At 62.1% G+C, this 24,722-nt stretch overlaps 7 protein-coding genes across 14 annotated transcripts in view; 1 reads left to right on the top strand and 6 right to left on the bottom strand.

Annotated features, from left to right (window-relative positions):
• Positions 1-342: 342 nt before the first annotated feature.
• On the bottom strand, positions 343-7,793 carry BUD13 (BUD13 spliceosome associated protein). Of its 4 annotated transcripts, none has more exons than XM_075723215.1 (13): positions 7,666-7,793; positions 7,175-7,268; positions 6,521-6,605; positions 6,284-6,341; positions 4,959-5,573; positions 4,627-4,757; positions 4,050-4,166; positions 3,859-3,977; positions 3,383-3,491; positions 2,750-2,888; positions 2,215-2,399; positions 1,764-1,845; positions 343-1,337 (listed from the first exon to the last, which is right to left on the bottom strand). In XM_075723215.1, the coding sequence occupies exons 1-13, from the start codon at positions 7,791-7,793 to the stop codon at positions 1,244-1,246; spliced, it is 1,956 nt and encodes a 651-aa protein (XP_075579330.1). In that variant the 3' UTR covers positions 343-1,243. The 4 variants fall into 4 exon arrangements, with proteins under 4 accessions (XP_075579330.1, XP_075579329.1, XP_075579331.1 ...); XM_075723214.1 differs by having other exon boundaries at positions 4,627-5,186; positions 5,262-5,573; XM_075723216.1 differs by having other exon boundaries at positions 4,627-4,750; positions 4,874-5,108.
• A 388-nt stretch (positions 7,794-8,181) lies between these two features.
• Positions 8,182-12,604, bottom strand: ZPR1 (ZPR1 zinc finger). The gene is made up of 14 exons (XM_075723221.1): positions 12,485-12,604; positions 11,962-12,123; positions 11,536-11,626; positions 11,270-11,340; positions 10,987-11,073; positions 10,785-10,907; positions 10,585-10,638; positions 10,407-10,473; positions 10,033-10,103; positions 9,478-9,567; positions 9,272-9,382; positions 9,069-9,155; positions 8,721-8,786; positions 8,182-8,323 (listed from the first exon to the last, which is right to left on the bottom strand). Exons 1-14 carry the CDS (start codon positions 12,602-12,604, stop codon positions 8,189-8,191), a joined length of 1,335 nt encoding a protein of 444 aa, XP_075579336.1. The 3' UTR covers positions 8,182-8,188.
• Positions 12,605-12,819: 215 nt separating this feature from the next.
• APOA5 (apolipoprotein A5) lies at positions 12,820-14,211 on the bottom strand. Its single transcript, XM_075723413.1, has 3 exons — positions 14,163-14,211; positions 13,937-14,048; positions 12,820-13,717 (listed from the first exon to the last, which is right to left on the bottom strand). Exons 1-3 carry the CDS (start codon positions 14,209-14,211, stop codon positions 12,820-12,822), a joined length of 1,059 nt encoding a protein of 352 aa, XP_075579528.1.
• Positions 14,212-15,695: 1,484 nt separating this feature from the next.
• Positions 15,696-17,205, bottom strand: APOA4 (apolipoprotein A4). The gene is made up of 3 exons (XM_075723357.1): positions 16,957-17,205; positions 16,706-16,832; positions 15,696-16,623 (listed from the first exon to the last, which is right to left on the bottom strand). Exons 1-3 carry the CDS (start codon positions 17,003-17,005, stop codon positions 15,696-15,698), a joined length of 1,104 nt encoding a protein of 367 aa, XP_075579472.1. The 5' UTR covers positions 17,006-17,205.
• Positions 17,206-17,816: 611 nt separating this feature from the next.
• On the top strand, positions 17,817-18,277 carry APOC3 (apolipoprotein C3). The gene is made up of 3 exons (XM_075723418.1): positions 17,817-17,874; positions 17,972-18,095; positions 18,181-18,277. The coding sequence occupies exons 1-3, from the start codon at positions 17,817-17,819 to the stop codon at positions 18,275-18,277; spliced, it is 279 nt and encodes a 92-aa protein (XP_075579533.1).
• Positions 18,278-19,076: 799 nt separating this feature from the next.
• APOA1 (apolipoprotein A1) lies at positions 19,077-20,220 on the bottom strand. Its single transcript, XM_075723321.1, has 3 exons — positions 20,178-20,220; positions 19,756-19,909; positions 19,077-19,674 (listed from the first exon to the last, which is right to left on the bottom strand). Exons 1-3 carry the CDS (start codon positions 20,218-20,220, stop codon positions 19,077-19,079), a joined length of 795 nt encoding a protein of 264 aa, XP_075579436.1.
• A 2,872-nt stretch (positions 20,221-23,092) lies between these two features.
• The window catches only part of SIK3 (SIK family kinase 3), an 87,464-nt gene continuing 85,834 nt past the window's right edge, over positions 23,093-24,722 (bottom strand). For all 5 annotated transcript variants that reach the window (XM_075723240.1, XM_075723241.1, XM_075723242.1 and 2 more), the window contains 3 exons: positions 24,237-24,369; positions 23,712-23,879; positions 23,093-23,364 (listed from right to left, as the gene is read on the bottom strand). In XM_075723240.1, coding sequence (XP_075579355.1) covers positions 23,722-23,879; positions 24,237-24,369 — 291 coding nt within the window. In that variant the 3' untranslated portion in view covers positions 23,093-23,364; positions 23,712-23,721. The remainder of the gene's footprint in view (positions 23,365-23,711; positions 23,880-24,236; positions 24,370-24,722) is intronic.

Genomic DNA, 24,722 nt, shown 5'->3' with positions numbered 1-24,722 from the left:
GCCCTCCCGGCGCTTCAGAATCACCGCAAAGAGCAATTCTGACGACTGGCCCCTTGGCCACTACTGAAGACAAGGCATCTCCATGGAAACCGCTGGCTGCATTTAATACGTGCTCCCTGGGACATCAACGAGAACAACTGTATTTATTTCCACAAGTGCTTTCTGGCACGCTGGGATTAAGGGAAGCTCTCTGCCTGCCCTCCAGCTCCAAGGCCGACAAATCTGATCACGAGCGAGGGGTTAGGCTTCGCGCCGAAGCGAGCCCCCAGGCAGCGGCGCCGGGGAAGTGCCAAGCTACCGGCGCCGCTGTCCAGGGAGAAGCCTGGGGCGAGCAATCCGCCACTGTTAGCTAGTCCGAAATAACGGTCGGGGGAAGCAATTTAAATGCCCTCCGTGTGTTTAGTTCCACAAGAAACTGGCCCCCAACCAAGTTGCGGGGGCTCCTGAAGATTTCGCTGCCAAATACAGCCTTGCAGGTTGGTCTCTCAGCCTCTTGTAGAGGGGAGCCAGTGACAGACAGCAAGCGGCTGCCTGCTCAGACAGGGCGAGGAGAAGGCGAGCTTTGCCTATTCCACTGCACGTCAGTGACTCCATGAACAGGAGGGCACGATAACGACACAAACTTAAGAGAAGCCCTTCGGGTGCCCTGGGAAGGACACAGGGAGCATCTGACATCAGCCCAGAGGCAAATCGGTGCACAGCACTAAGCACTTGTGGGCTACGGTTGCTCTCTGGAAGAGCTCGAACACAACTGCAGCTGAGCTCTGGACAGACTGACCTACTGGATGAGGTTAACCCTCCAGCGGCCAAGCGTTCAGCACACTCTTACCATGAAGAAAAAACCTGAGATTTAGGACACCTGAAGACTTGTGAACCGCCCTCAGAGGACAAAGCATTTGGCATAAAAGGATTAAGCATATAGTTTCTATGGGTTGTTAGAAGACAGATAAACGGACCAGAAACCAATGTCTGCAGCACCTTACGGGGGAGCGCCAGAGCACCGAGGTCAGCCGCTGCAGTTCCTTGCGCTCGTCCTCTCTGGCTGACAGCACAATCCTCTTTCAGCAGCTCTCCTCTAAATTCAGCCTTGCCTCTCGGAAGATGGTCCGCTGGGATGCCCAACGCCGAGTACGGGGCTTGGTCCGGGCAGAGCGAGCCATTCCTCGCAGCTCTGGCAGCGGCAGTAGGTGAACCTCCGTAGCATCGATTCAGGAGCGCTGCTCTGCGTGGTTCTTCGCCTCGTCTACATGTCCTCAACGCTCCACTTGTACGCAAGCTCCTGAACTGCCTTCTTGTTGGCTATCCTGGCAAAGCGCTGCTGCTCGAATCCATTGGACCTGCAAAGCAACACCGAGAAGACCATGGGCTGCCATGCAGAAGCCTCTCTGAAGCAATGAAACTTTTTAGAGACATTACGAGTTTTCCGCTACTTTTACTCTGCTCAGTTTCCACCTCGATCTGTGGTTAACAACAGTTAGCATCTCTGAAGCATGTTCCGTCACCGACATCCTGAGGATGAGCAGGTCTCTCCCTGCCTGCTGCCAGGCGTTTGCGCTGCAGAAGCGATTTGCATCCTTGCTGACAGCACCAGCCTTGCTCCCTTCCGTCCCGTATTTATCACCCATGCGTAAACTTAACACATTCAACCTAACAACCTCATTCATCTGGTAACTGAGAATCTTTATGCTGTGAACTCTCTGAAGCAAAAGCTCATTTATTTTTACTGTTACTCTACCACGTCACCGTATCAGGAACACGCGTACCTGTCCACACCATCCCAGCGATGCCCAGGCCATATATTAAATCTGTTGAGTGGAGGTGCTGGTCCATTGTACCTAGGTTTTTCTAGAAACAGGAAGAACAATGCAGCCATTTACTACTTCAGCGCAATCATGCGGTCACATCGTCATCAACCTAAGAGGTATATACACGCACGGTGCACAGGCAGCTTAATGGCCAACTACAGCTTGCAGGGGAAACTTCCAAAGAGATGCTTAATCAAACTGGAGTCTGGTGATTTTTAAGTCACCGGATCCTCCTCTCTAAGCTAACAAATAATCATAACCCGTACCAGTAACAAGCCAATAATAGCAAATACTGCTGCTGCGCTGACTCCAGAGAAGCGGCCCTTTAGAGCTAAGCTATTTAACAGCAGCTGCATTTCTACACCACTGGGGCCTTAAACTGTGCACCGGCGCAACTCAACATCCAAACCTTTCTTTTCTTTGTTCTCTTTGGCCTTCCTTTTTTTGATGAAATCAGCCATGGGGTCTCCTTCCCTCTCTTGCTCTCTCAGCATTCGATCCAGATCCTGGTCATCAATGTAACGGGCCAACGGCTTCTGCATCTCTCTTATTGCATCTTCCACGTTCTGCTGCTGTTGCCTCTCCTGCGCTAGCCTGAAAACAAACACAAAGTTTCCCTCCACGCCCAAGCAATCATTTACTGTGACTCCCTCAATTGGCAGGACTGATCACAGTCCTGAACTTCCACTGCGTGCACAGCATTCCCAATGCACAGCCAACAACGGAGGGAATAACTGAGGGGGTCTCTCGGACACGTGGAACACGTGCTCTCCTGCTCCCAGGCTCAAACTCAAAACAAAGCGACACGCCGCCACCACCACCGCTGGAAGCGGTATCGAAACTGGGCCAAAAAGCAGGGAGCGGGGAGCCTGAAGCCATAATGCGAGTCATAAGCCGTAATGTGAGGCCCAAAGACCATGCCAAGGAGCTCCGCAGAACCTTACCCTTTACCCCACTTGGCATATTGCTCGTCTCTCTCGGACTGCACTTCGGCTTTCTGCCTCTGCTCCAGCCGCTCCTGCGCGAGGTCCCTTTTGCGGCCCGACTTGTCTCGGAAGACGGTCTCAGAGTGCCGGGACTCCTCTGGAGGGGGCAGATACCTCAAGTCACACGTTTTGGAACATTTCGCCGCCTCCAGACAATTCAATTACCCACTGCGACTCATTTCAACATTTGTTTCTTTTACTTGTTCTGGCCTCTGAACAAGCTTATCATCCAAAACAGGGCAGGATCATAGCTCTTGCTTTTCGCTGCTGTCCCACACAGCCACATTCGTACCCTGAGCTCTTCGAATATCAGTCTGCTGTTTCAGACTTGCAGATGGGGCAGACAGAAAAAGCCTCTCACCCTCCCTCTGATTTCACGGGCATTCCTTTGAAATCACCATTTATAAATCTGTTATTTCAGAGGCTCAGTGACCCTACCCCAAGGAATCTGTCAGCACGTCTAGATGCTGCTCCACAGGGACACTCTCCATCAGCCCCCTAACCCCAGGGCCTGACACAGCATCAAGAGACAGCTGAAAGCAGAGAAAAAGAAAGCGAGCTGGCGCTCGTGAACCGTTTTTACACCCCTACCTTCCAAGTGCTTGTTATTTCTCTCATGCCTCCGGAGCTCCTGCTGTTCCCTCCGCAGCACGTCAGCTGACACCAAGCCAGCTTTGACCCCAGAGAGCATCACGTTTGCCTGCAATTCAAACAAAAACCCCACATTTACCGCTAGCTGAGAGCTGTCCAGTGATCCAGAGGCATAATGAGGGGACGGCCCCAAGCCAAGAGAGATGTGTCGGCAGAGACAGCCACGTTGCAAAGCCACTTTGCTGGCATCCTCGCAACCAACTTCCCCAGAGCTCCAGAAACAGAGCGGGACTCAGAGAGAGCTCCTCTCTCACGCCTACCTCGTGCTTCTTCTTATTGCAAGCAGAGGGCATGGCGTGGCTGCATACGCAAGGTAAATTAAATTTCTACTCCGCAGTTTGTAAGTCGCTGGACTTTTACAGTTTTCTATCACCAGGAAGTAATCTACAGCTTAAATGGAAAGACAAAATGTTTACCTTCTTGGGAGATCCCTTAGTGTCACGGTGGCGAGGAGGTGAGAGCTCAGGGGGACTCCTCGAACCGCGCCGATCCTTTCCGGCCGGCAGAGTCCGTCGTGGCGGAGATAAATCAGAGTCTGAAGATTTGCTCTGATGCTGTTTGAGAGGACCACGCTTAGGGGAATCGCTGCGTACACGGCCTAGCCTGCGGTCTGCATCAGAGGCGTTCCGGCTACCCCTCCGTGGAGATGGAGAGTGAGAGTCGTGCCTCGGGCACCTCTGAGGCGAGGGCACCGGCCTAAGCTTTTTCGTGGCTGGAGAAGCACCTGCAGCAAAGACATGCACTAACTAAAAACTTCAGAATGAAACAGAATTAGTCCCACAAAGGGGCTAAACATGGCGGTGCATGAGGTTCACTTCTAGAAAAATCAAGACCTTAAGAAATGACAAGCTGCAGGGAAAAGACAAGTATGTGATAAGAGCCTGTGAATTCTCTTCCTTCTGAACATGTACAGCCTGGAGACAGGGTTTAAACTCCGTTTTCCTTTCGGACACGTTTAAGCCTTCGCCAGCTAACTCTTAGGTTAACTCTACTGCAGCCGATGAAAAAAATAGGATTACAAGAACTAGCCGTGCCAACAGAACTGACAACCTATCCGCTACCATCCCGTGACTGCAGACCACCAATTCCATCCCACTCCCCTCTCAGGAGCGCGCAGACACGATCGCGGAGCGGGCAGCCAGCAAAGCACAGGACAGACAGAACAAACTCTTATGCACACTCACCTCTTGTTCGGCTCTGCTTTTTTGGACTAGGTGACCCAGCTCTCTTTCTCCGAGGCGGGGACGAATCCGTGTCAGAATCGTACCTATTCTTCCGTGGAGGGGATAGATCCGGAGTAGCCTGGTGCTTCTGACGTGACCAGGACTTGTCAGAGACGCCGTACCTGAGCTGAGATTGCTCTCCTTGGGCTCCCCCCGGCTGCGACTTGTCTGTGGTTTTGCAGCCCTTTTTCCCCATTGCCGAACCAACTCTCTTCGGAGAGACATCAGGGGAGTCGTGACGCTTCCTTCTTGGTGGGGACAGATCCGGGGAGTCGCGACGTTGCCGCCTGGGAGGTGACAGGTCTGGGGAGTCGTGACGCTTCCTTCTTGGCGGGGAGAGGTCTGGGGAGTCGTGACGCTGCCGCCTGGGAGGTGACAGGTCTGGGGAGTCGTGACGCTTCCTTCTTGGCGGGGAGAGGTCTGGGGAGTCGTGACGCTGCCGCCTGGGAGGTGACAGGTCTGGGGAGTCGTGACGCTGCCGCCTGGGAGGTGACAGGTCTGGGGAGTCGTGACGCTGCCGCCTGGGAGGTGACAGGTCTGGGGAGTCGTGACGCTTCCTTCTTGGCGGGGAGAGGTCTGGGGAGTCATGTCGTTGCCTGGGAGGTGACAGGTCCGGGGAGTCGTGACGCTTCCTTCTTGGCGGAGAGAGGTCCGGAGAGTCGTGACGCTGTCGCCTGGGAGGTGACAGATCTGGGGAGTCGTGACGCTTCCTTCTTGGCGGGGAGAGGTTCGGGGAGTCACGGCGCTGTCGCCTGGGAGGCAAGATGTTGGGGGAATCGTTTCTCTCTCGCCTGGGAGGGGACAGATGCGGGGATGCGTGGTGCTGTTGCCCGGGAGGCGATCTGTCTGGGGAGTCGTGCCGCAGTCTCCTCGGTGGCAAGCTGTCTGGGGAGTCGTGGCGCTGCCGCCTGGGAGGGGAGCAGAAGGTGAAAACGAGAGTTAGATTTTTGTTTGTTCTGCTGTCTCCAGACTGGAAACACAAACCGAGTGGGACCTGTGAAGCTAGCAGTAGGGCTCGAGGATGAAAACAACTTTCTGAACGCAAATTCATACTTGATTCTGCACCTCCCTGCAGTGACCTGCATCACTGAGCCGCAGACTTCCCTGAGCAGAATCCCAGAAACCCTCTGAGGCAACCTGGATCACAGGAAAGCTGTAATTTTAAAGTCTCCAGGAACCCTGGTGACACTCCTACTACAAAACCCAATTTGTGCCCTTGTATAATCATCTTCTCACAAAGAAACACCCCACCACGCTCTCTGAGAGCCTGGATGCTCTGCAACCATGGAACATCCCGCAGATGCTTTCAGAAAAGAGGCACGTTATAACGCCGCCATCCTCGCCACGTTCCAGATCTACGGCGAGTCATCGCCCAGATTTCTCTGATGCTGTCAGAGGACTGCGGGGCAGCTGTTCGCGTATGACGCGGGAACCTAGGCAGCACGCTGTCTGCCGGTTTTCCGCCCCAGGCGGAGGTTATTCAACAGCGGAAAAGGAATCCCTGCATATGCTGCTTCTCACATTTCACAGCAAAGCACTTAGAAACTGCAGAACGAGAGAGACGATACCAGAAAACAAGAGTTAACCAACAGAAGAATTTCTAGTTGGAGCCCCGTACCTCATGTTAGATTTGGCGGGTACTGAAATATCCGAACCTTGTGAGTCTTCATTCTGGTCTAAAGAAAAACAATCAGAAAGTCACCATCATTAGGGCTCTCCACAGTTTGTGATCTCTTCAGCATTTCAAAAATTTTTTTTTTTTTCTTTTAGCAAGTATTATTTTTAATTTGCAACAATGTCATTGTTTAGAGCAGTTAAGCCTTCAGGGAGAGAGGGCAGAAAGGTCTGGTCTCACCTCCTAGAAGTTTCCATTTAGCATTTGTCCGGAATTCCTCCATAAGCTTCACTTCATCCGGACGCTCATCAATAAATTCTGCCACCTGAAGACAGAATCCCAGAGTAAAGAACACGGCTTAAAGAAAAAGGAGAAAATGATTTCTACTCTCCAACACAAATAATTAAGCATAATCACGCTGACGGGCAACCAATGCATGACCATCGTTCAGCTGCCCTCCTACAGTCAGATCTCAAAACAACTTTCCCAAGCCTTCGCCTTCAATGTTTATCTCTTTGCTGTCACGATACCCAGCCCATGCCGCAAGCCGTGCCGCAGCGGTCAGCAGGCTCCTGCGATCGCGTGGTTACCTTCTGCTGTGCCTCGAGCAGCTGCTTGAAAGCTGCGAGAGCCACCATGCTGGCCCTACTGCCTGCTTTTGGCGGTTGCGAAAACGGAAACGCACAAAGAACAGGCTGTTTTTATCTGCAGGTAGGGAGTTCAACTCCCCTGTGCCTGGAGCAGAAAAGCTCACCCACCCCTGCTGCGGAACTACCAAAAGAGCTGGCGGCGAGAAACGGTTTGGCAAGCGCTTCCCAAAGGGAGACACGAGGCGGGCCTTAAGGAGAACAAATTTAGGTTGTGAAAGCGCATTTGACATAATTCCCCACTCACCACAGGCATGTCGCCTTCATCCTCCTCCTCCTCCTCCTTCTCCTGGACAGCAGCAATGCTATTCCAGCTGACATCGTCGTCCACGATCCGCATCCTGGGAGTGAGGAGAGGGGCCCTGCCATCAGGCCACCAGCAAGGAAGGGAACCGCTGGATTGCTGCCAGATCGCCCGCAGGTGGGAATGGGGGATTCCTGGCGGGGGGGGGGGGGGGGGGGGGGGACGACACGAAATTCCTGGCCCAGGGCGGAATTCCTGGTCTGGGGTTGAGGGGGGAGGGGGTGGGGGGTGTGGAATTCCTGGCCCGGGGGGGGGCCTGGGGGTGCCCCGACCCCGCGGGACGAGGATAAGGGGCTGGGAGCGGGGCGCCGGCGGGCGGGGCCGTGGGGAGCTCCCACGCCGATGCCCACAGACGGCCACGGCGGAGGGTCGGGCCTACCGCGAAAGGCCGCGGCTGGCGCAGGCCGCGCCGTCCCCTTTTCCCCGCAACTCACCCGGTTCTACCGCTGCCGCCCGGCGGCTTCTTCTTGCGGCGGCGGCGGGGCTGGGCGGCCTCAGCGACGGCCGGCCCGCTCAGGTAGCGCCGCAGGTACTCGGCCTTGCTCAGCCCCTGCGCCGCCATCTTGGCCCCGGCCGGAAGGGACGGCGAGCGCGGGGGGACACGCGGCGGCGCTGGGCGGAGCCAGGGGGCGGGGGAGTGGGCGGGGCCAAAGGCGGCGGGCGGGGCCATGGCGGGGGTGGGCGGGGCCAGCAGCAGCAGCAGGCACACGCCATTGCCTCCATTCAACACCTTTATTTGGGGGTCGCAGCCCCGAGGGGACCCAAAGCCGGGGCCCCCCGCCCCGACACAGCAGCAGTACGCCTCCGGCGGAGGCCCCGAGGCCGATTCCCACGTGCCTTCGGGCTGGAGCGGCTTCCCTGGGGCAGGGGAGCGCCCCGGGGAGGGGTCCTGGCCCCAAACAAGTCCTGGTCCCCAGAGCCAGGGGGAAGAGGCTGAAGGGGTCCGGCTGCGCCCGGCTACCGGCCCGAGGCTCCCTCCGACTCGTAGCCCTCCGTCTTCATGTCATTCAGGCCCAGGTCTTCGTTCTGCTCAAAGGTACGCTCGTAGCGCTCCACTGTCAGCTCCGGGTCCTCCTCCGGGGCGTACACGTTCTGCAGGGCAAAACGGAGACCTCCTTCACGCCCCGCTCCTCAAAATCTCAGGCCCTGGCACTCCTCAGCAGCACCCGGCAAGGGCCCTCGGGACAGGATTCACACCCCACCACAACCAAGGGCAAAATTTGCACAGATAGCACAACTGGGGCCAGACCAGCCAGCCACATTCCCAGCCCCTAATCCTGGAGAGCAGACGCCGCTCCCGTCTTCTTCCTTCCCACAAAGCCAGCAGCCATTCCCTTTCCCTGGAGAGGGCCTGCGGCAACCCACTCACTACCAAAGCCCCAAAGGGAACCCTGCCCGCCGACACACATCAGGGAAATAAAGGAGAAGATCCACTCAAACTGCTCAGGGGACTTCAAGGAATTCATCTTCCAAGTACGCAACGCTGTACCTGAAGATAGCTGTTGCCTGCAGGGTCATCCATGATGAAGTGCACCTTTGCCTTTCCCTCTATGATCTGCAGAAAGAGAGCACATCCAGGCATTAAGGCTCTTTCCAATCCTTCGGTGCTTCCAGCACCAAGACTTTTGCAGCACGCTTTAGACAGTTCTAACACTTTCCTCAGTTAAAAAACAGTGATAGCTTGATAAAACAAGCAAGGACGCGGCGGGGCAGGCGTGGAACAGCTAGAAAAGGGAAGGTGACGCTCGCCGAGGAGTTCAGCTAAATGTGCTTCGTAGCTGCAGCGACAGCGGCGAAAACCACGCTGCAGAGCACGGAAAATTATGAGCACGCTCACCTCCTGCAGTTTCCCAAGGAACTCTCGCAGCTTTTCCGTCTTGCTGGGCGCAGAGCTGTCCCCGAGAGTGAAGGGGTTTCTCTCAACCTGGAAGAGCGGACACACTCACTCAGCCAGCTGCGAGACACCCAGCCCCACAGCCGGGCCAAATATTCACACAGAGGGGTCGGAGCTGCGCCAGGCAGTAGCGCAGGGCTGCTCACCAGGTCCCTGATGTCCTTCAGCAGCCCTTCCAGTGTGGTGAACTTCCCGCCCAGCGCTCCCATCCCCAGCTCGAACTCCAGCTCTGGGATCTCCACGCTGCACGTCTCCGACTGCGAGGGAGCACCCCGTGAGTCCCAACAGGTGGGCAGCTGGGCCCCACGCACCCGCTGCAGGAGGACGGGGCAGCTGTCGGAAGGCACCATACCTTTAGGACATCCCTCGTCATGTCGGAAGGGTCTGTAATCCGAAGGGTGATCCTGGTGCCTTGCGGTTCGATTGCTCCTCCGGACTTCACCTAGGAACAGCTGGCAGTCAGCTTTGCGGACTTTTATACTTGAATCACGCCACGCTGCTTCAAGAGGGTGTACCCTGGCCACTCCAAACACGGGGACAGCGCCTCAACCTAGGGCACTCGAGCAGGAGCGGAGATGGCCGACTCGCACCAAACGGAGCTCTTCAAGACCAAACTCTCCCCCATGGCTCATTTAGGAAGGGAAGTCAGACCCAGCCTGAGCTCGCTGCGCAGCTTGCATGTGGTCCGGCCCCCTGAGAAGCGAGCGAGGCAGCTCTCCTACGGCCAGCGCAAGCTGCCTCGCGATGCTGCCCATAAATCCAGCCTCCTTCCCAGCCTGGCTTCCCAAACAGCCATGCCATGAAGCAGAGGCCAGGACCTGGGAAATACCTACCCAGCAAAGCACAGAACGCCACTCCCCCCTCCCCACCACCCCCAAAAAAAGGGATCAGTGGTTTTCCAGCTCACCTCATTTGTCCTATGCCCGCAGGAGTCACAGTTCGTGGCCATGATAATCACTTCCTTGAAGTGGGGGATTTCTGGAGCAGACGGTCAAGGAAAACTCAGCAAAAGGAAAGCCTCAAAGCAGCGGCCTGCGCCCTCTGCACAGCCTCGGTCCTTCCCGAGATATCGCAGGAGCTCGCCAGCAAGTCGGGAGCAGCACTGAGACAGGTTTGCACCCTGCCAGGCTCTACTAGAGATAATTTATTCCCGCCTTATGGGCACACAGCAGGAAGAGCCGTGGGTCAGCACACCCAGTGCCTCTCACCCCCCCGCCGGCCTCTGTGCAGCCCCCCGCAGCGGGCACCGATCTGCGCCCGCGCCCCTCACTCAAAGGATACGCACTAACTTCATGTTTGTGTTAGCTGGGGCATTGCACTCGGGGCAGTTGGTGTTGAACTGCAGCACCTGGGTTGCATGAACGGAAAGGAGAATCAGAAAGTCCCGGCCAGCCCAGAAAGCCCGTCCTGGGTGCCAGCCACACAGGCACAGCAACCATCACACTGCGAAGTCACCCACCTCGTTCCTCAGATCCTCCGTGGAATTGGCTGGCTTCTCATCCAGCTCCTCTCCCTGCAAGAGGGGACACCAGAAGCCACATTAACTTTTGTTCCTTAATTCAGGGTGTGTGGGAGAGTGCGGGGACTGACCAGCCCCACTCCCCGATATTGAGCCCGTGCACGTGGCCAACGATGCAGCAGCAGCAGCTTCCCCATTACCTGCAGACCCAGCATGGCAGCCTGCTGGGGAGTCCTCCTGTAGTGGGTGACCACAAGAGCGTCGTCCTTCTGCGGCGCGCGAGGGTTCTCCACAAAGCTGTTCCCCGAAGGATCGTCTATGATCTATGGGAGAAGGGAGCCTCAGAGAGCCATCCCACACCTCCCCCGTGCAGAAAGGGGCCACGCTCTTGCGCATACTCACAAAGGTGAAGGGGGAATGTACTTCTTTCAGCTGCTTTAGTTTACCAATGAACTCATCTATTTTACTCGCCACCAATTCATCCGTTGCCTGCAAAAGAGAACTCAGTTGAGACCAATGCCGGGGGCAGCCCAGAGCCAAAGGCAGCGCTGACAACAGTGCAAACCCGAGAACCCATAGCGTTCTTCCCACCAGCGGCGCTTGATGCCAATGGACAGAGAATGAACAAACCAAGCTTTTGCCAAGCAGGCGTCCCCCAGGAGCTGCCCCTTTCACAGCATCTTACCCTGCGGATGGGCTGGTCCTGCTCCAGGCCTGCAACAGCTCTGTCAATTATCCCTTCGATGGTGGTAAGGACTTGAAAAGGAAAGAAAACAGAAGCAACGGCACCGGTAAGTACCCCATGGCAGCACTACCCACCCTGCCAGCTCGTACTGATCCCTGGCAGCCTCTGCACGTTAGCCCTCCCAAGCTTATCTGACCAACGGATGGGAGGCCAGGCCCTCAACCGGCACCTGCCAGCACGCTGAGGGGTGCGGGCTGCATACCCACCTCCCTTCTGGGTGAAGGCAGGGATCTCAAAGTCCAGCTCTGGAATCCGAGCCGTGGCGCAGTCGGTCTTCACCACCTCCCTGTTCATGTCCTGCGGGTGACAGGTGAGGAGTGGTGTCAGGGTCCCCGATGGGACTGGGAGCTCCCACGCGCCAAGCAACCACACTGAGGTATGCGGCACCCACGAAAGCCGCAGCATTAGCTCCTCCCAGCCAGCTTCAGCAACCACTCCGTTTGTGCAGGAGTGTGCCGGGAACATGCACATTTTGGGCGTTAAATGGTTATTACCACAGAAATAAAGCTATTTCACAAGCGGCAGAAAATAAAATGCTTTATTGCTCGAGCAAGACCGGCTGGTGAGGGACAAAGGCATGTAGGAGGCGGCTCCCCGCCGCGCTGGGGAGGCAGAGGGGAGCCCCCGCTCACCTGGCGGGAGGTGACAGCCAGGGCGTAGCGCACGCCCTGCTCCTGGATCCTGCCCGCGGACTGGATCTCCGTGTTGGACCAGGAGCAGCTGTCGCAGGCGAAGGAGCTGACGATGATCTCTTTGAAGAAGGGGATCCTGGTGAGCAGGAGCCGCGTCACCCCCTGCGGCAGCGAGGGGCCTCGTGGGAACCCGGCTCCTCGGGGCGCCGTCTCCCCCAGCCCCCGTCCCCGGGCCAGCACCCCCGCGGGCCGGTCGCCCTCCCGGAGCCCTGCCACCCCCGCAAGCACCCAACAGCCTCCCGCAGCGCCAGCGGGCCCAGCCTACCCCCCCCCCGCCTCTCGCACCCAGCCCTCCGGCTCCCACCGCCGCCCGCCCCGGGAAGAGCCGCGGCGCCCGGCAGGTCCTTCCCCGGCCCTGCCCCTCACTCGCCCCGCGGGTCCCGGTAGCGGGAGCCGGCCCCGGTGGGCCGGGCCCGCCCCGCAGGCCGCCGGGGCCCGGCAGCCGCCCGCCGCCCCCGCTCACGTTGCGGAAGCAGTTCATGCAGAGGGACTCGATCTCGGCCGGCCGCTGCTCGCCGTCCTCGGCGCTGAGGGGCCGGAACAGCGCTGAGCCCGCCGCCTCCGCCGTCCCCAGCGCCGCCATCTTGCCGCCGCCGGAAGTGCCGCGCCTGCGGGCCTCGCGGTCACGTGGGGCGCCGCGCGGTCACGTGGGGCGCCGCGCGGTCACGTGGGGCAGCGCGGCCTGCTCCGCCATGGCGGCCCTTTTATCGCGATTCGTCTCGACAGAAGCGGCCCCGCCCCGGCCCGGCCCGGCCCCGCCCCGCCCCGGCGCCCTCCGCCCCCCACCCCCCCGGCCCCTCAGCGCGCCTCGCCGCCCCGCTCGCCCAGGCTGCGGGCCAGGTCTGTCCAGAGGGCGTCGAGGCGGGCCTGCAGGTCCTCCACGGGGGGCGGGGAGGAGGAGAAGGAGGAGGAGGAGGAGGAGGAGAGCTTCAGCCTCATCTCCTCCGTCTCCTGGTCGAGGGCCCGGGTGAAGGCCCGGATCTGGAGGTGCGTGTCCCTCCGGAACTCCTCCACCCGCCGCTGCGCCTCCCGCGCCAGCTCCTGGGCATAGCGGCCCGCGGGGGCCGGCGGCTGCCCGGGGCGGAGGCTCAGCTTCACCCTGAGCTGCTCCAGGTTCCTCTGGATCTTGCGGTGGAGGTCCCTCGCGTTCTGGGTCAGCTTCGCGGAGAGCTCCTGGATGTACTGGTTGAGCTTCTCCGGGCTGGCCTGGGCGTGAGGGACGACGTTTCGGTGCAGCTCCTCCACGTTGCGGTGGATCTCAGTCACCAGCCTGTCCGCGTAAGGGTGGAAAATGTCCTTCACCTGCTCGGTGTGGAACGCGATCTTGGCAGCGTAGTCGGCCATGAACCTCTGGACCTCGTCCGCGCCCTCCAGGAGCTGAGCCGTCACCTCCCGGCTGGGCATAAGGTGCCGCCGGAGCTCCCGGGCTTTCAGGGACACCTGGTCCAGGAGCTCCTCCGTGAACGGCTGCAGCCGGTGGCGGAGATCTTCCAGGTGCTCGCCGACCCTGCGGTGGGCTTCATCCACGTACGGGGACAGCTTCACCCTCAGGCTCTCCAACTCTTTCCTGAGGAGCTTCCGCAGGCTGTCCGGGTCGTGGTAGAGCCGGGGCTGGAGGCCGCTGTCGAGGGGCGACAGCTTCTCCAGGAAGTTTCCCACGTGGCCGACCCCATCCCGAGCGCTTCCCTTCAGGTCTCTGCGCGAGACGGCACACGCGGTTACTGTGCAGACCCGACTCACCGCAGCTGCTGCCTGAACACACCCCTAATAAAAGCTGTTGGCCCCTTCCCGTGCGTGGGGGGAAGAGACACGGGGCCCAGCGCGTGCTGGTGGGCCCGGGGGGAGCTTGGGGAGGGAGCGCAGGCGTCGCCCACGGCAGGCGCCGCGAGTCTGGCCCCCGGCGCGGGGTACTCACGCCACGTCCCTGCCCGCCTTGCCGCTCTGCCCGTGCTCCGGGCCGGCCTTGGCGCTGGTCAGCTGGCTGAGGTACTCCCAGAAGCCGCTCCGTGCCGGCTCGGCCGGCGGCACTGCGGGCGGGAGGGCAGCAGGTCAGCGGGGTGGCCATGGCACTGCCCGCCCCAGCTCTGCCCTGTCCCGCTGCCGCCGGCCGCCCCGAGCGAGCTCCGCTGCCCGGCACCCACCCGGCAGGGTGGCCAGGAGGGCGAGGAGAAGCGCAGCCTTCAGAGGCATGGTCCGCCGGGCCGGTGTGCGAGGGCCTCACGGATCGGTGCTGCCTGTGCCTCTCGCTGCTTTCCGCAAGGACCCTCGCTCCTGGGGTGAAACGTGAAAACGTTTCACCTGAAACGACGCCCAGCTTCTCCAGCCAGAGAGAGTTAAAGCGGGCGCGAGGTGCCCCTGCCCGTCGCCTGGCTCCCGCCTGCCTCCCGCGTCCCTCCTGCCGGCAGCCGGCCCGCGGCTCCCTTTATATCCACCCGGCGGGACGCAGAGGAGCGCGGGCGATAAGGTGCGCCCGCGGGGGTAGGCTTTTTGGACCTCACTCCCTGTAAACACGACGTGGAGGTCTGCGGGCGTTCCTGAGGGGTGACGTGGGTCATCTGACCGCCAGCTGCCCCTTCGCCTGCCCCGCGCCGCTCCCGTCCCACCGCCCCAGCCAGCCGGGCCTCGCTGCGGCCACGGGCAGCCTTAACCCCGAGCGCCGGCCAGACGCCGGATCGGCCCTTGTTTTCCCAGCGATAAGGCAGCCTCGCTGCTTGCGCTGCAGGTTTCCCGGGACAGGGCTGACCCTGCCCTCACAGCCGACCTTTGCGTGGCAGAGCAAAGAGCGGGTGGGAGCTGCCGGGGTGGTGAGGGATGGGGACGGGGACAGCAGCTGCGGCTCGCTGGCTGGCAGCTCCCGTGGCAGAGACTCGCAGCCCAAACATAGGGAAAGGGAGCCCAGACCCCCGGGATGCGGCCAGGGTGGGTGTGGGAGGATAAGCCCGGCTCCAGCTGTGCCTGGGAAGGGCGAAACGAGCGCAGCGGCCACACCTGCGCCTTCCACCACTTGCAAAACACCAGCTGCAAGGCCCCGCTTCCCCAAACCCGCCGCATTTCGGTGTGTTTCCTTTGCATGTTGCCTTTCCCCCAGGGATATAAAAAAAAAAAAAGGCAGTGTTTTCAGCTCGGGTGTCATCCCCGTGAAGAATGCCGGCCGCAGACGCTGGGTTTTCAAATGGGGCGAGTGCTGGGACGTTGGCACTGAAGCAACGCAGCAAACGATGGCGTCTCCCTGGCGGGGCTGGGGCACGGGCGCGCTGCGGCGGAGGGCAAAGTCCAGCGCACCACAGGGGTGACGCATCGAGCGGTCACCAGTGCTCCTCTGGCACCAAAGTCCACCCGGCTCCCTTGCTCATGCGGAGGCGCGGGGTCGGCCCCGGCAGCATCTGGGCACGGTCCCCACGGGGACGAGGTGCCTGCTCCCACCAAGCCCCCCGCCCGCTGGGCCTCCCCGCTGTTCCCTCTCCCTGGTGCCCAAATTCAGGGGTGATGCACTCCCCTTGGAGCAGCCAGACCCGTTGCCCGTCCCGGAGCGGGATGGCGAGGCGCTGCGGAGCAGGACGGACACAGACCAGCACATGCGTGGCAAGGGGACAGTTTATTTCTGCCGCGAGCTCCCGGCGCGGGGGCACGGATTCCCGCCCCGTGCCTGCTCCCCGCGGCACTCGGGGGGGGTCTCAGTTCGCCGCCGGCTGGGCGGTGCTGAGGAAGGCGGCCACCTTCTCCCGCACCTCCTTCTCCAGCAGCTCCAGGTGGTCCTCCACGCCGGCGGCGCCCGACTGCAGCTTCCCCTGCATCTCCTCCAGCCGCTCCACCAGCTGCCGCCCGAAGGCCTCGCCGAAGGGGGCTGCCTGCTGCTGGAATGCCTCCAGCGACTGCCCCACGCGCTCGTCCAGCTGCCGGGCCAGGGGAGCCAGCCGCTGCCGCAGGCCCTCGGCATCGCCGCTCGCCGCCTCCCGCAGCTCCTGGGCCAGCGGGCTGAGCTGGGCGCGCAGCTCCTCCGAGCTGGCGGCCAGGCGGGCACGCAGCTCCTCGGCCACCCGCTCCATCTGCGCCGTCAGGCTCTCCAGCTGCCGGTTCAGGTTGTCCTGCACCTCCTGGGTGTAGGGGCTGAGCCCGCGCCGCAGCTCCTCCACGCTCTGCCCCACCTGCGCCTTCAGGTTGTCAGCCAGGGGAGCCAGCTTCTCCTTCAGGCTCTCCACCCCGCCATCGATCTGCTGCTGCAGCCGCTCGGCGTAGGGGCTGAGGGAGGCCTGGATGCTCTCGGCATTGTCCTGCAGCCGGTCCTGCAGCTCGGTGGCGTAGGGCTCCAGTGCCCGCCGCAGCTCGCCGGCCCCGCGGTCCACCTGCGAGCGCAGCTCCTCGGCGTAGGGGCTTATCTTGGCTTGCAGCTGGCGGATGTTGGTGCCGATCTGCTGGTGCACCTCGTCGGCGTAGGGCGCCAGCTTGGCCTGCAGCTCCGCCAGCTCCTGCCGGATCTGCTCCTTCAGCCGCTGCGAGTCCTGCGCCAGCCGCGCCTGCAGCTCTGTGGCGAAGGGCACCAGCCGCCGCTGCAGGTCCTCGGCATAGGAGTTGACGCTCTGCAGGTTGCTCTGCAGCAGGGTGCTGGGGAGAGGGAGGGACGTCAGCACCCCGGCGCGCCCACCGCCCCTTGCCCTGCCCAGCACCCCCCGGTGCGTCCACTCACTTGAGCTGCTTGGTGATCTCGGCTTGCTGCAGCTGGTCCACCGTCTCCTTGGCATTGCTGCCCAGCTCCATGAAGTACATCCAGAGCATGCTGGCCACCTCGTCCGGGTTGGCATTAGCCCGCACCCCTGCAAGCAGACGCCGGGATCAGCACCGGCACGGCCCCCCGCTCGGTGGCTCCCCCGGGGATATCAGGTCCTCGCGTCCCCAGGGCCATCCCTGCCCCGGGGCAGACCCGCACGCCGGCCTCACCTGCGACTGTGAGGAGCACCAGGACAAGGGCGGCTGCCTTCGGAGACATCCTGAGCGCTGGGGATGCTGCGGCAGCGGAGAGCGGAGGCGAAGAGATCTGCTCCGGGGAGCACCCCGCCGCTATTTATGCAGCCTGAGTGCCCTCGGCGACTTCCACGCAGGCCTGTGACACGGGCCCTGGGCTTGGACTTTAGCAAGGTCGCGACGTGGAAGTGCCTGACGCGCGCGCAGCCCTGACATCACCCGCAGCCCTGCCAGCTCCCGGCGGCGTGCCAGGGGCCGGGGCAGGGAGGGGATGGGGGGACGCGGGGGCACCCCGGGGCTGAGCCCCTCCCGGGGACAGGGACCCTGGGGCGGAGGGGACAGCGGCCCGGCGCAGGCGGCCGCGCGGTGCCCTCGGGCAGAGCCAGCCCGGTGGCATCGCGCCCAGGGCCGGTGCCGCTGGATGTCACCCTTGTGCCGCCCGCGGCATGCTCCCCACCGGCGCGCACACGCGTGTGCACCCGCGCGGGCACGCACATGCGTGGGGAGCCCCCGGCAGCCTCGGTCGCCAGGGGATTTCCCAACTCGTGGCCGGGAGGCAGGCCCCTCCACAGCGACCTGGCAGTGGGAACGGTGCCTGCGGACGTGCCCCCCCCCAGCCAGCCCCGCCGCCCCTGACCTTTGCGCAAGCCCCCCCAGGGGCGGCTGCGGGGAGGGTATAAAGAGGGAGCCTGGGGCTGCCCCCTCCGAGCAGAGCCCGGCGCAGGTGAGTGGGGAAGCCCCTGGCGAGGGTCACGCCGGGAAGGGGACGGGGACGGGGTCGGGACCCCCGCGGGCGCATCCCGGACCCCACCACGTGCTCTGCTCTCTCCCCAGCCATGAAGGCGTCGCTCCTGCTCGTGCTCGGCTGTGTGGCCGTCCTGGCAGCGGGAGCAAGTAAGGGGCGGGCGAGGGCTGCGGGGGGAGCGGGCGCAGGGTGCTGGGTCGCACGCATGGCAAGGGGGGCACAGGGCCACGGGGCTTGTGCTTGCAGGGGCCGACACGGCCGAGGAGCCGGAGGTGCTGAGGAAGGTGCAGGAGTACGCCCAGAAAGCCACGGCCATGGCCAAGACGGCCTTCAGCACGCTGCAGGAGTCGGAGGTGGCTCAGCAGGCCAGGTACCCCCGCGTCCCCCCGGCACCCGGCCCCGCCGCCCGCGGGGGAGCCCAGCCGGCGCCCCGCTCTGAGCCCCCCCCCTTGCAGGCAGTGGCTGGTGGACAACGCCGACCTGGGGAAGCAGCGGCTGGCCTGGCTGAAGGAGCGGCTGGCGGATCTCTGGAAGTGGACGCCGGTTGCGTAGCCCCGCCGGGGGCTGGCCAGGGGCCGGCCGGGCTGGGGTCCCCCCCTGCTCCCCACCCTCTGTCACGGTTCTTGCAATAAAGCGGCGCTGAAGCAGGCGGCTGTGGCGGCGTCACTGGGGGGGGCGGCGAGGAGGAGTGTGCACCGCGGGGTGAGGAAGGGCTGGGACAGACGCCCACGCCGGGGCTGCACACGGCTCTGCCGGGGCGCCGGGACCCCTCGCCGTGGGGCCACCACCCCACGCACATGTGTCCCGGGTGGCAGGAGCCGAGTGCCGCTCCCGCAAGCCGGGGTGGTCCAGCCTCTGCCAAACCAGCCCCTGCTGCGCTCCGCCACCCCGGCAGAGCCCCTTGTGCCGGGAGAGCCGCGTGCGGGGCCGAGCCCGGCTGCACCCCGGGCAGAGCTGGGCTCGGTGGCGGGGAGAGCCCGGGGCACCCCCCCTGCCAGCTCCCACCGGGTCCCCCCGGCCCCGAGCACCCCTTGCCCCCGGCGCTGCGCACGGGCAGCCCCCTCCAGCATCCACTGCAAAGACTGAGCGAGCTCCAATAACTTAAGTCAGGTTTATTTGACAAAAGACAGGCAAAGTGGAGAGCGAGGCCGGTTCGGGGAGGGGAGGCAGTGGGAGGGGAGGAGGGGGGTCCCCAGGGAGGACGCCCCGGGGCTGGCCTGGCCCGTGGCTCCCGCAGCCCCTCCCCGGAGCCCCCCCCGGGGGGGAAGCACCCCAGGCAGGGTGAGGAGCGGCCCCGGGGCGGCCGCGGGAGCGGGACCGGGGTCAGTCCCTGGCCGCGCCGGCCGGCGGCTCAGGCCATGCTCTTCTGGATGTCGTCCAGGACGGTGAGGATGCGGGTCTTGAGGTTCTCGACGTAGGGGGTGACGCGGTCCTTGAAGTCCTGCATCAGGGGCGTCATCTTCTCGCGCAGGTTGCTGAGGTGCTCCACCACCTTGGCCTGGTACTCGGCGGCCTGGGGGATGCCCTTCTCCCGGATCTCCTCCAGCTTCTGGTTCAGCTTCTGCCGCAGCTCCTCGCTGTAGGGCGCCAGGTTCTTGCGCAGCTCCTCCACGTGCCCGCGCAGGCGGTCCCGCGCCTCCTCGGCCACCGGGCTCAGCTTCTCCTGCATCAGCTCCACCTTCTGCTTGGTGAGCTCCTTCAGCTCCTGGGCCACGGGCAGCAGGCGCTGGCGGTACTGCTCCAGCTCCTCCGTCCACTTGGCAGAGAACTGGTCCAGGAAGGGCCGGATCTTCTCCTTCACCTCCTCCAGATCCTTGGTCAGTTCCTGGCGCAGGGCCTCCGTGTCCTTCAGCCACATCTCCCGCAACTCCTTGTAGTAGGGGGTCATGTCCTCCCGCAGCTTGGCGACGGCCGCGCCCAGCGTGTCCAGGTTGTCGGCCAGCTTCAGGCTGCGGGGAGCGGAGGGGGGGTCAGGCACGGCGCCCGGGGAACCCCCGCCGGCCCCCCGCCACGCACCCCCCCACACTTACTCCAGCTGTTTGCCCACAGCGGAGGACTCGAACTGGGCGATGGCTTCCTTGCCGCTGGTCTTCACCGTCTCCAGGTACACGTCCATCATGTCCCTGAGGCGCTCCAGGGGCGTCTGGGGTTCATCGTGCTGCCAGAAGTAGCGGGCCTGGGTGCCTGCGGGGAGAGCCCAGCGCGCTCAGGACGGGCTGCCCGACGGGACCGCGGCGGGGAGGGCTCCAGCCCCGCCGCCCTCCCGGCGCTGCACCGGGGACCTGCCCGGCTCCGGAGGGGACCGGGAGCCGCTCAGCTGCAGCCTGACTCGCAAAGTGCTTTTGGAAGCCCGGCGCTTCCAGGAGCGCTGGCGGCGAGCTCGGCTGCCCCGTCCTGCTCCGTCCCGCAGGGGTTTTACGGCCGCCGCTGCCCCAGCCCCGTTTGGACCTACCCGTCAGGCAGAGCAGGGCAAGGGCCACCACCACGGCTCTCATCTTGGCGCTGAACCTGCGGGCAGAGCAAGAGAGTTGGGTGCAGGGAGCCCCGGGCGAAGGCAGCCCCGGCGGGAACCGAGCCCCCTGCCCCGGCGCTGCCCCCCTCCCCGTGCCGGCAGCGGCAGGACTCCGGCCCCCGCGGTGCCACGGGGGCTCGGGAGCCCCTCGAGCAGCCGGGCTCTTACCAGCTCTCTCCTGCCGCTGCCGTGCTGCCGGTCGTCCCGTCTGAGCCGGCCGCTTCCCCACCGCCGCTATTTATGCAGGAGTGGGCAGTTCCCACCGGAGATAAGCCAGTGCTGCAGCCCAAGAAATCGCTCCCCGGCGCGGGCGATGTGGCGCGTAGAGTTCAAGGATCGCGCGCGTGGGCCAGCGCCGAGGAGCGCTGGCTTGGCAGGGGCGGCGAGCAAACAGGAGCTCCCTGCGGGACGCGGCTCGCCGGCCAAGGAGCCTGTTTACGCTCCCGGTGACCCAGATTCCTGCTCGCCGCTGCGGCCTCGCCGGGGCCTCTCGGCAGCCCCCGGGGGTTGGCCGGCAGCCCGGGGACAAGGTTTATACCGGCGGGGATTTGGCCTGCCATACCCAGACCCCTCGTCCTCCGCTCACCACCACAGTGGGTCTCTGCCCTGTCCTTCCCCGGGCTGGTGAGACCCGCGCTGCTCGCATCACCCCCTCTTCCCGCTGCATCCAGCCCTCCCTGGGGACCGGCGAAGCAAAGGCTCAGCCCGGAGCAGACACCAGCCTGGCCGCAGCACCCCGGCACGGCCACCCCAACCCAGCCCCCAGCCCAAAGCCGCTCTGCAGCCAAACCAAGGTGCTGCCCCGGCCCCCCACCCCCAGCCTGGGGACCCGCAGGAGCCGAGGGCGCAGGGCTGAGCCCCGGCGAAGCCGCGCGGCGAGAGGGGACGGGGACAACGGGGGCACGGCCCCCAGCCAGCGCCGCAGGGAGCGGGCAGCAGCCGGTTAATGCCACGGGGAAACTGCCCGATGCGGGAAACGCCCTGCTTCAGAGCAGCACCGGCTCTCTGCGGCCCCGAGCCCAGGCCGGCTCGCTGGGCACCCAGCCCTCGGAGGATGTGCTTGATAACGTGGGTTTGATCCCCAACATCGCCACAGCACGGCCGAGGGGTTCAGCAAAGCCGAACCAAAACTTGAACCCGGCTGCCGGTGGCACCGCAGTGGCCGAGCCTCCGCAGAGGAGGCGACGGGTCCGGATCGAGAACACCGCAGCTCGGGAGCGAGCATGGCCACGCCTTAAGCTTTCGCCCCCGGCCACCCCGAGGCTGTTCCACCTCCGCAGCGGGCGTTGAGCAACAAGGCAAACAGGAGAGCAGGGAAGATCATAATCATGGTTTTATTTGTCATGATCCCACTGTCCAACTAATTGACTAGTTGCAAGTGACCCACAAAAAAATGGACTGAAGAGTTACTGAAACTTTTTTAGTCCAACATAAATGAGGAAGAAAAAAAAATACTTCTGACATTTCCAAAAAACAGAAATAATAGCAAAGTATATTAATATACATTCAACATATACTGCGCGTATTGATTACTACAATACAAAGCAATGATTAAAAAAAAAAAAGTGTGATACTGCGAAATGGCACGGTTAAGCGAGTCCCTGCTGTTTCGGATGCTTGCTGTAGGGTGGCCGTCGACTCTCCCAGAAATACAGTGTCATGTAAACAAAAGGAAAACAAACCAAAGGTACAGAGCGCGAGGCTTTCAGTGTTTCCCGCTCGGGCCCGGCGAGCCCCGCCGGGCTCCCCGCGTCACCGGGGAGGAAACGCAAGCGGATGGCGGTGCCCCGGCACCCTCTCCGGTTTTCGGGATCGCAGAGCCGGTTAGCGTTCTTTTCCCGGGGCAGGGGAGAAGGGGGAGGCCGGGAAGAGGCGTGGGTAAGGATAGCAAAGTCACCTCTGCCGTGCTGGTTTCACACTTCCTTCTGTGCAAATTCAGGAGGGCTGGGTCGATTTTTCCTTTTTTTTTTTTCTTTTTTTTTTTAAAAAAGATTCCAGAAAAGTGTCAATAAGAAGAATTTGAGCTGTAGCTTGTAAAGTCCCGAAGGCAACGATGACACCAAGCGCTCCCGAGCCCCAGCTGGGGCGGGGGGGGGCTTCACGCTCTATCCGTCAAGGAAAGGATGGCAAGAAGGACAAAGAAGAGATCTATGCACGTCTGAACTCTATAAAGGAGAATACCACTGTCGCCACTGGCACGAGAGAGAAAACCGGTCACAAGTACAATGTCATTAAAAGAAATAAAATACTTTGAACAAAAGGTGCAAGTCACAATTCATATAGAACAGAATCTAGTTAAAAATTTCTCTCAAACAGAAATTCCTTTTGCCTTTTATTAATAACAATAATAATAAAACAACATTTACCAAAAAACAATTCCTACATGATCAGGAGGAGAAGCTAAGAAAACAACGGAAGAAGAAAAAAAAAAAAAAATCTGTCTTCCCTACATTAAGCCAGGAAAAAGAAGAAAAACCCAAGTCATATGCGGATTTAAAAAGAAAAGCTCAGGAGGGGGCGGGGAAGAGGTGACCCTTCCAGCACTCTGACAAACGGGGAGAAGGAACAGAAGCGGACGAAGATGAGACAAGAAGCGTATTGCACCAGGGGTGGGTGCTCCCCGCCGCCGGGGCGCGGGGCACGGGAAGGGCCGCGGCCGGGCTGGCACCGTCCTCGCCCCCCGCCAGCGCTGCCAGGCTCGGGAGGCTCCGGGGAGCGGCTGGGGATCCCGTCGGACCCCCGCTCCTCTCCCCGCCCGGGGAGGCGGCAGTCCCATCCGCTCGCTGTGCCGGGAGCGGAGGCGGGCGGGGGGCCGGAGCGGCCCCCGGGGGCCCGCCTGGCCCTGGTCAGGAAAAGCCCCCCAAACCAGACTCAGTGCTCAGGCTCCGTGAATCCTCTGCCGACGTGTAGGACTCAGGTTCTCCGGTTATTTCCGTGATAGCTGGAGTTACAGGCAAACATGGCAAAAATTAAAGAAACCAAAGGAACAACACACTGGATGAACTGATTATGAGGAAAGGGGCCATGGTATTCCAGTTAGTCAGAAATACTACGGCAATTTGGCGCGATGCTGCTAGATACTGTTGGTTTAAAATGGACCTTTTCATTTCAAAGCTGTACGCAAAACCTGCAAGAGAGAGAAAAAGCGAGGGCGTTAGGAGACAGAAGAGAACGGCGATTCCGCCGCCACCGCCCTCCGTCGCATTCCCAGTGCAGACCCGCGAGCTACTGCCGATGCAAAGGCGCTCTGGAAGAGCAGCAAAGGCTGGGAAGGAGGGTGCTGTCCCTGGACGAACGCGGGGGACAGCAGGCAGCCGCCAGCGCGGAAGCTCAGAGCCGACGGGGTCTCTCCCGTCGGAGCAAGGGGACAGGGAAGGAGGCGCACGCGAAAGCGGGGCCAACAGGCCTCCGGGGTCTGCCACGGAGGCAAGCCCAGGCACGCAGCGGGGAAGAGAAGGCGGCTCGAATACTCACTCCCTCCTGGTTACACCCCTGCCTGCTCCATCCCAAAGGGCACCTCCGGGTGCTTGTAGCTCAGTAGGACGTCTGTAATACACGTCGACGGGTAACAGGAGGTGTTTAGATGCTGGTTGCCATCACCCAGGTTGGGATGCTCTTGACCTTCCAAACTCTCCCCGCATTCTGTAAGGTCAAAGAACAGCATCAGAGTTTGCACAAGGAGCACTACGGAGCTCCGGCTCGCGGATGGGGCAGGCAGGCTGCCACGGCCTGAAGGGTCACGTCACTGGCGGAGCTGCCCCGTGCTTCTCCAGGAAGCCTCGATCGCCGCTCCCACCAGCCAGGCTCCGACCGACAGCAGCCCCCAAGGAGCTGCCCTCCGTCAGCACGTGCTGCCCCGCAGCCCGCGTGCCCCGCCGGCGCTGCTCATTTAGAGGAGAAGCGGCTTGGCGACACAGACCGCAAAAGCTGGTCCTCCCCGGCCCCGGCCCAGCCCCCGACGCGCCGTGCCACGTCTCCGCAGCTCGGCCAGGTCCTTACCCTCGCTCTCCCTGTCGCGCAGCTGCTGACTGGCCATCAGCGACGACTGGCTGAGGACGGCATCAGACATCCGAGCGGAGCTTAGTGCTTTTCCTGCCATTAAACTCATTCCAGGCAAGTTATCTAGCTGCACCTGCAGAGGCGGCAGGACGCAAGTCAAAGGGGGCTCGGGATGAGGCGCCCTGCTGCTCCCCCAGCTCCGAGAGGCTGCCCGGGGAGCCTCTGCAAGCCTTCAGCGAGGGTTTGCAAGTACAAGTACAAACTGTACGTCAGGCGCAGCTTAGGTGCAGCCTGTGTCCCCGCAACACAAGAACGGACTGGACAGTCCAAGCCCCTTCCACACCTACACCGGACGAACTAGGGGACAGCCCTTCTCGTTCATAGCACGAGGCAGCTGCGGCAAAGAACACATCAAGATTTGGGCAGGACAGTTGCCAGCAGCCCAAAACACGGGGGACACGGAGCAGCTGCTCTCTGCTCTTGGCC

The sequence above is a fragment of the Pelecanus crispus genome, chromosome 19 (assembly GCF_030463565.1).
Source record: "Pelecanus crispus isolate bPelCri1 chromosome 19, bPelCri1.pri, whole genome shotgun sequence".
In the NCBI taxonomy this organism is placed as follows: Eukaryota; Metazoa; Chordata; class Aves; order Pelecaniformes; family Pelecanidae; genus Pelecanus; species Pelecanus crispus.
Note: the sequence above shows the minus strand (reverse complement) of the source record. Positions and strands in the feature narration are given on the sequence as shown.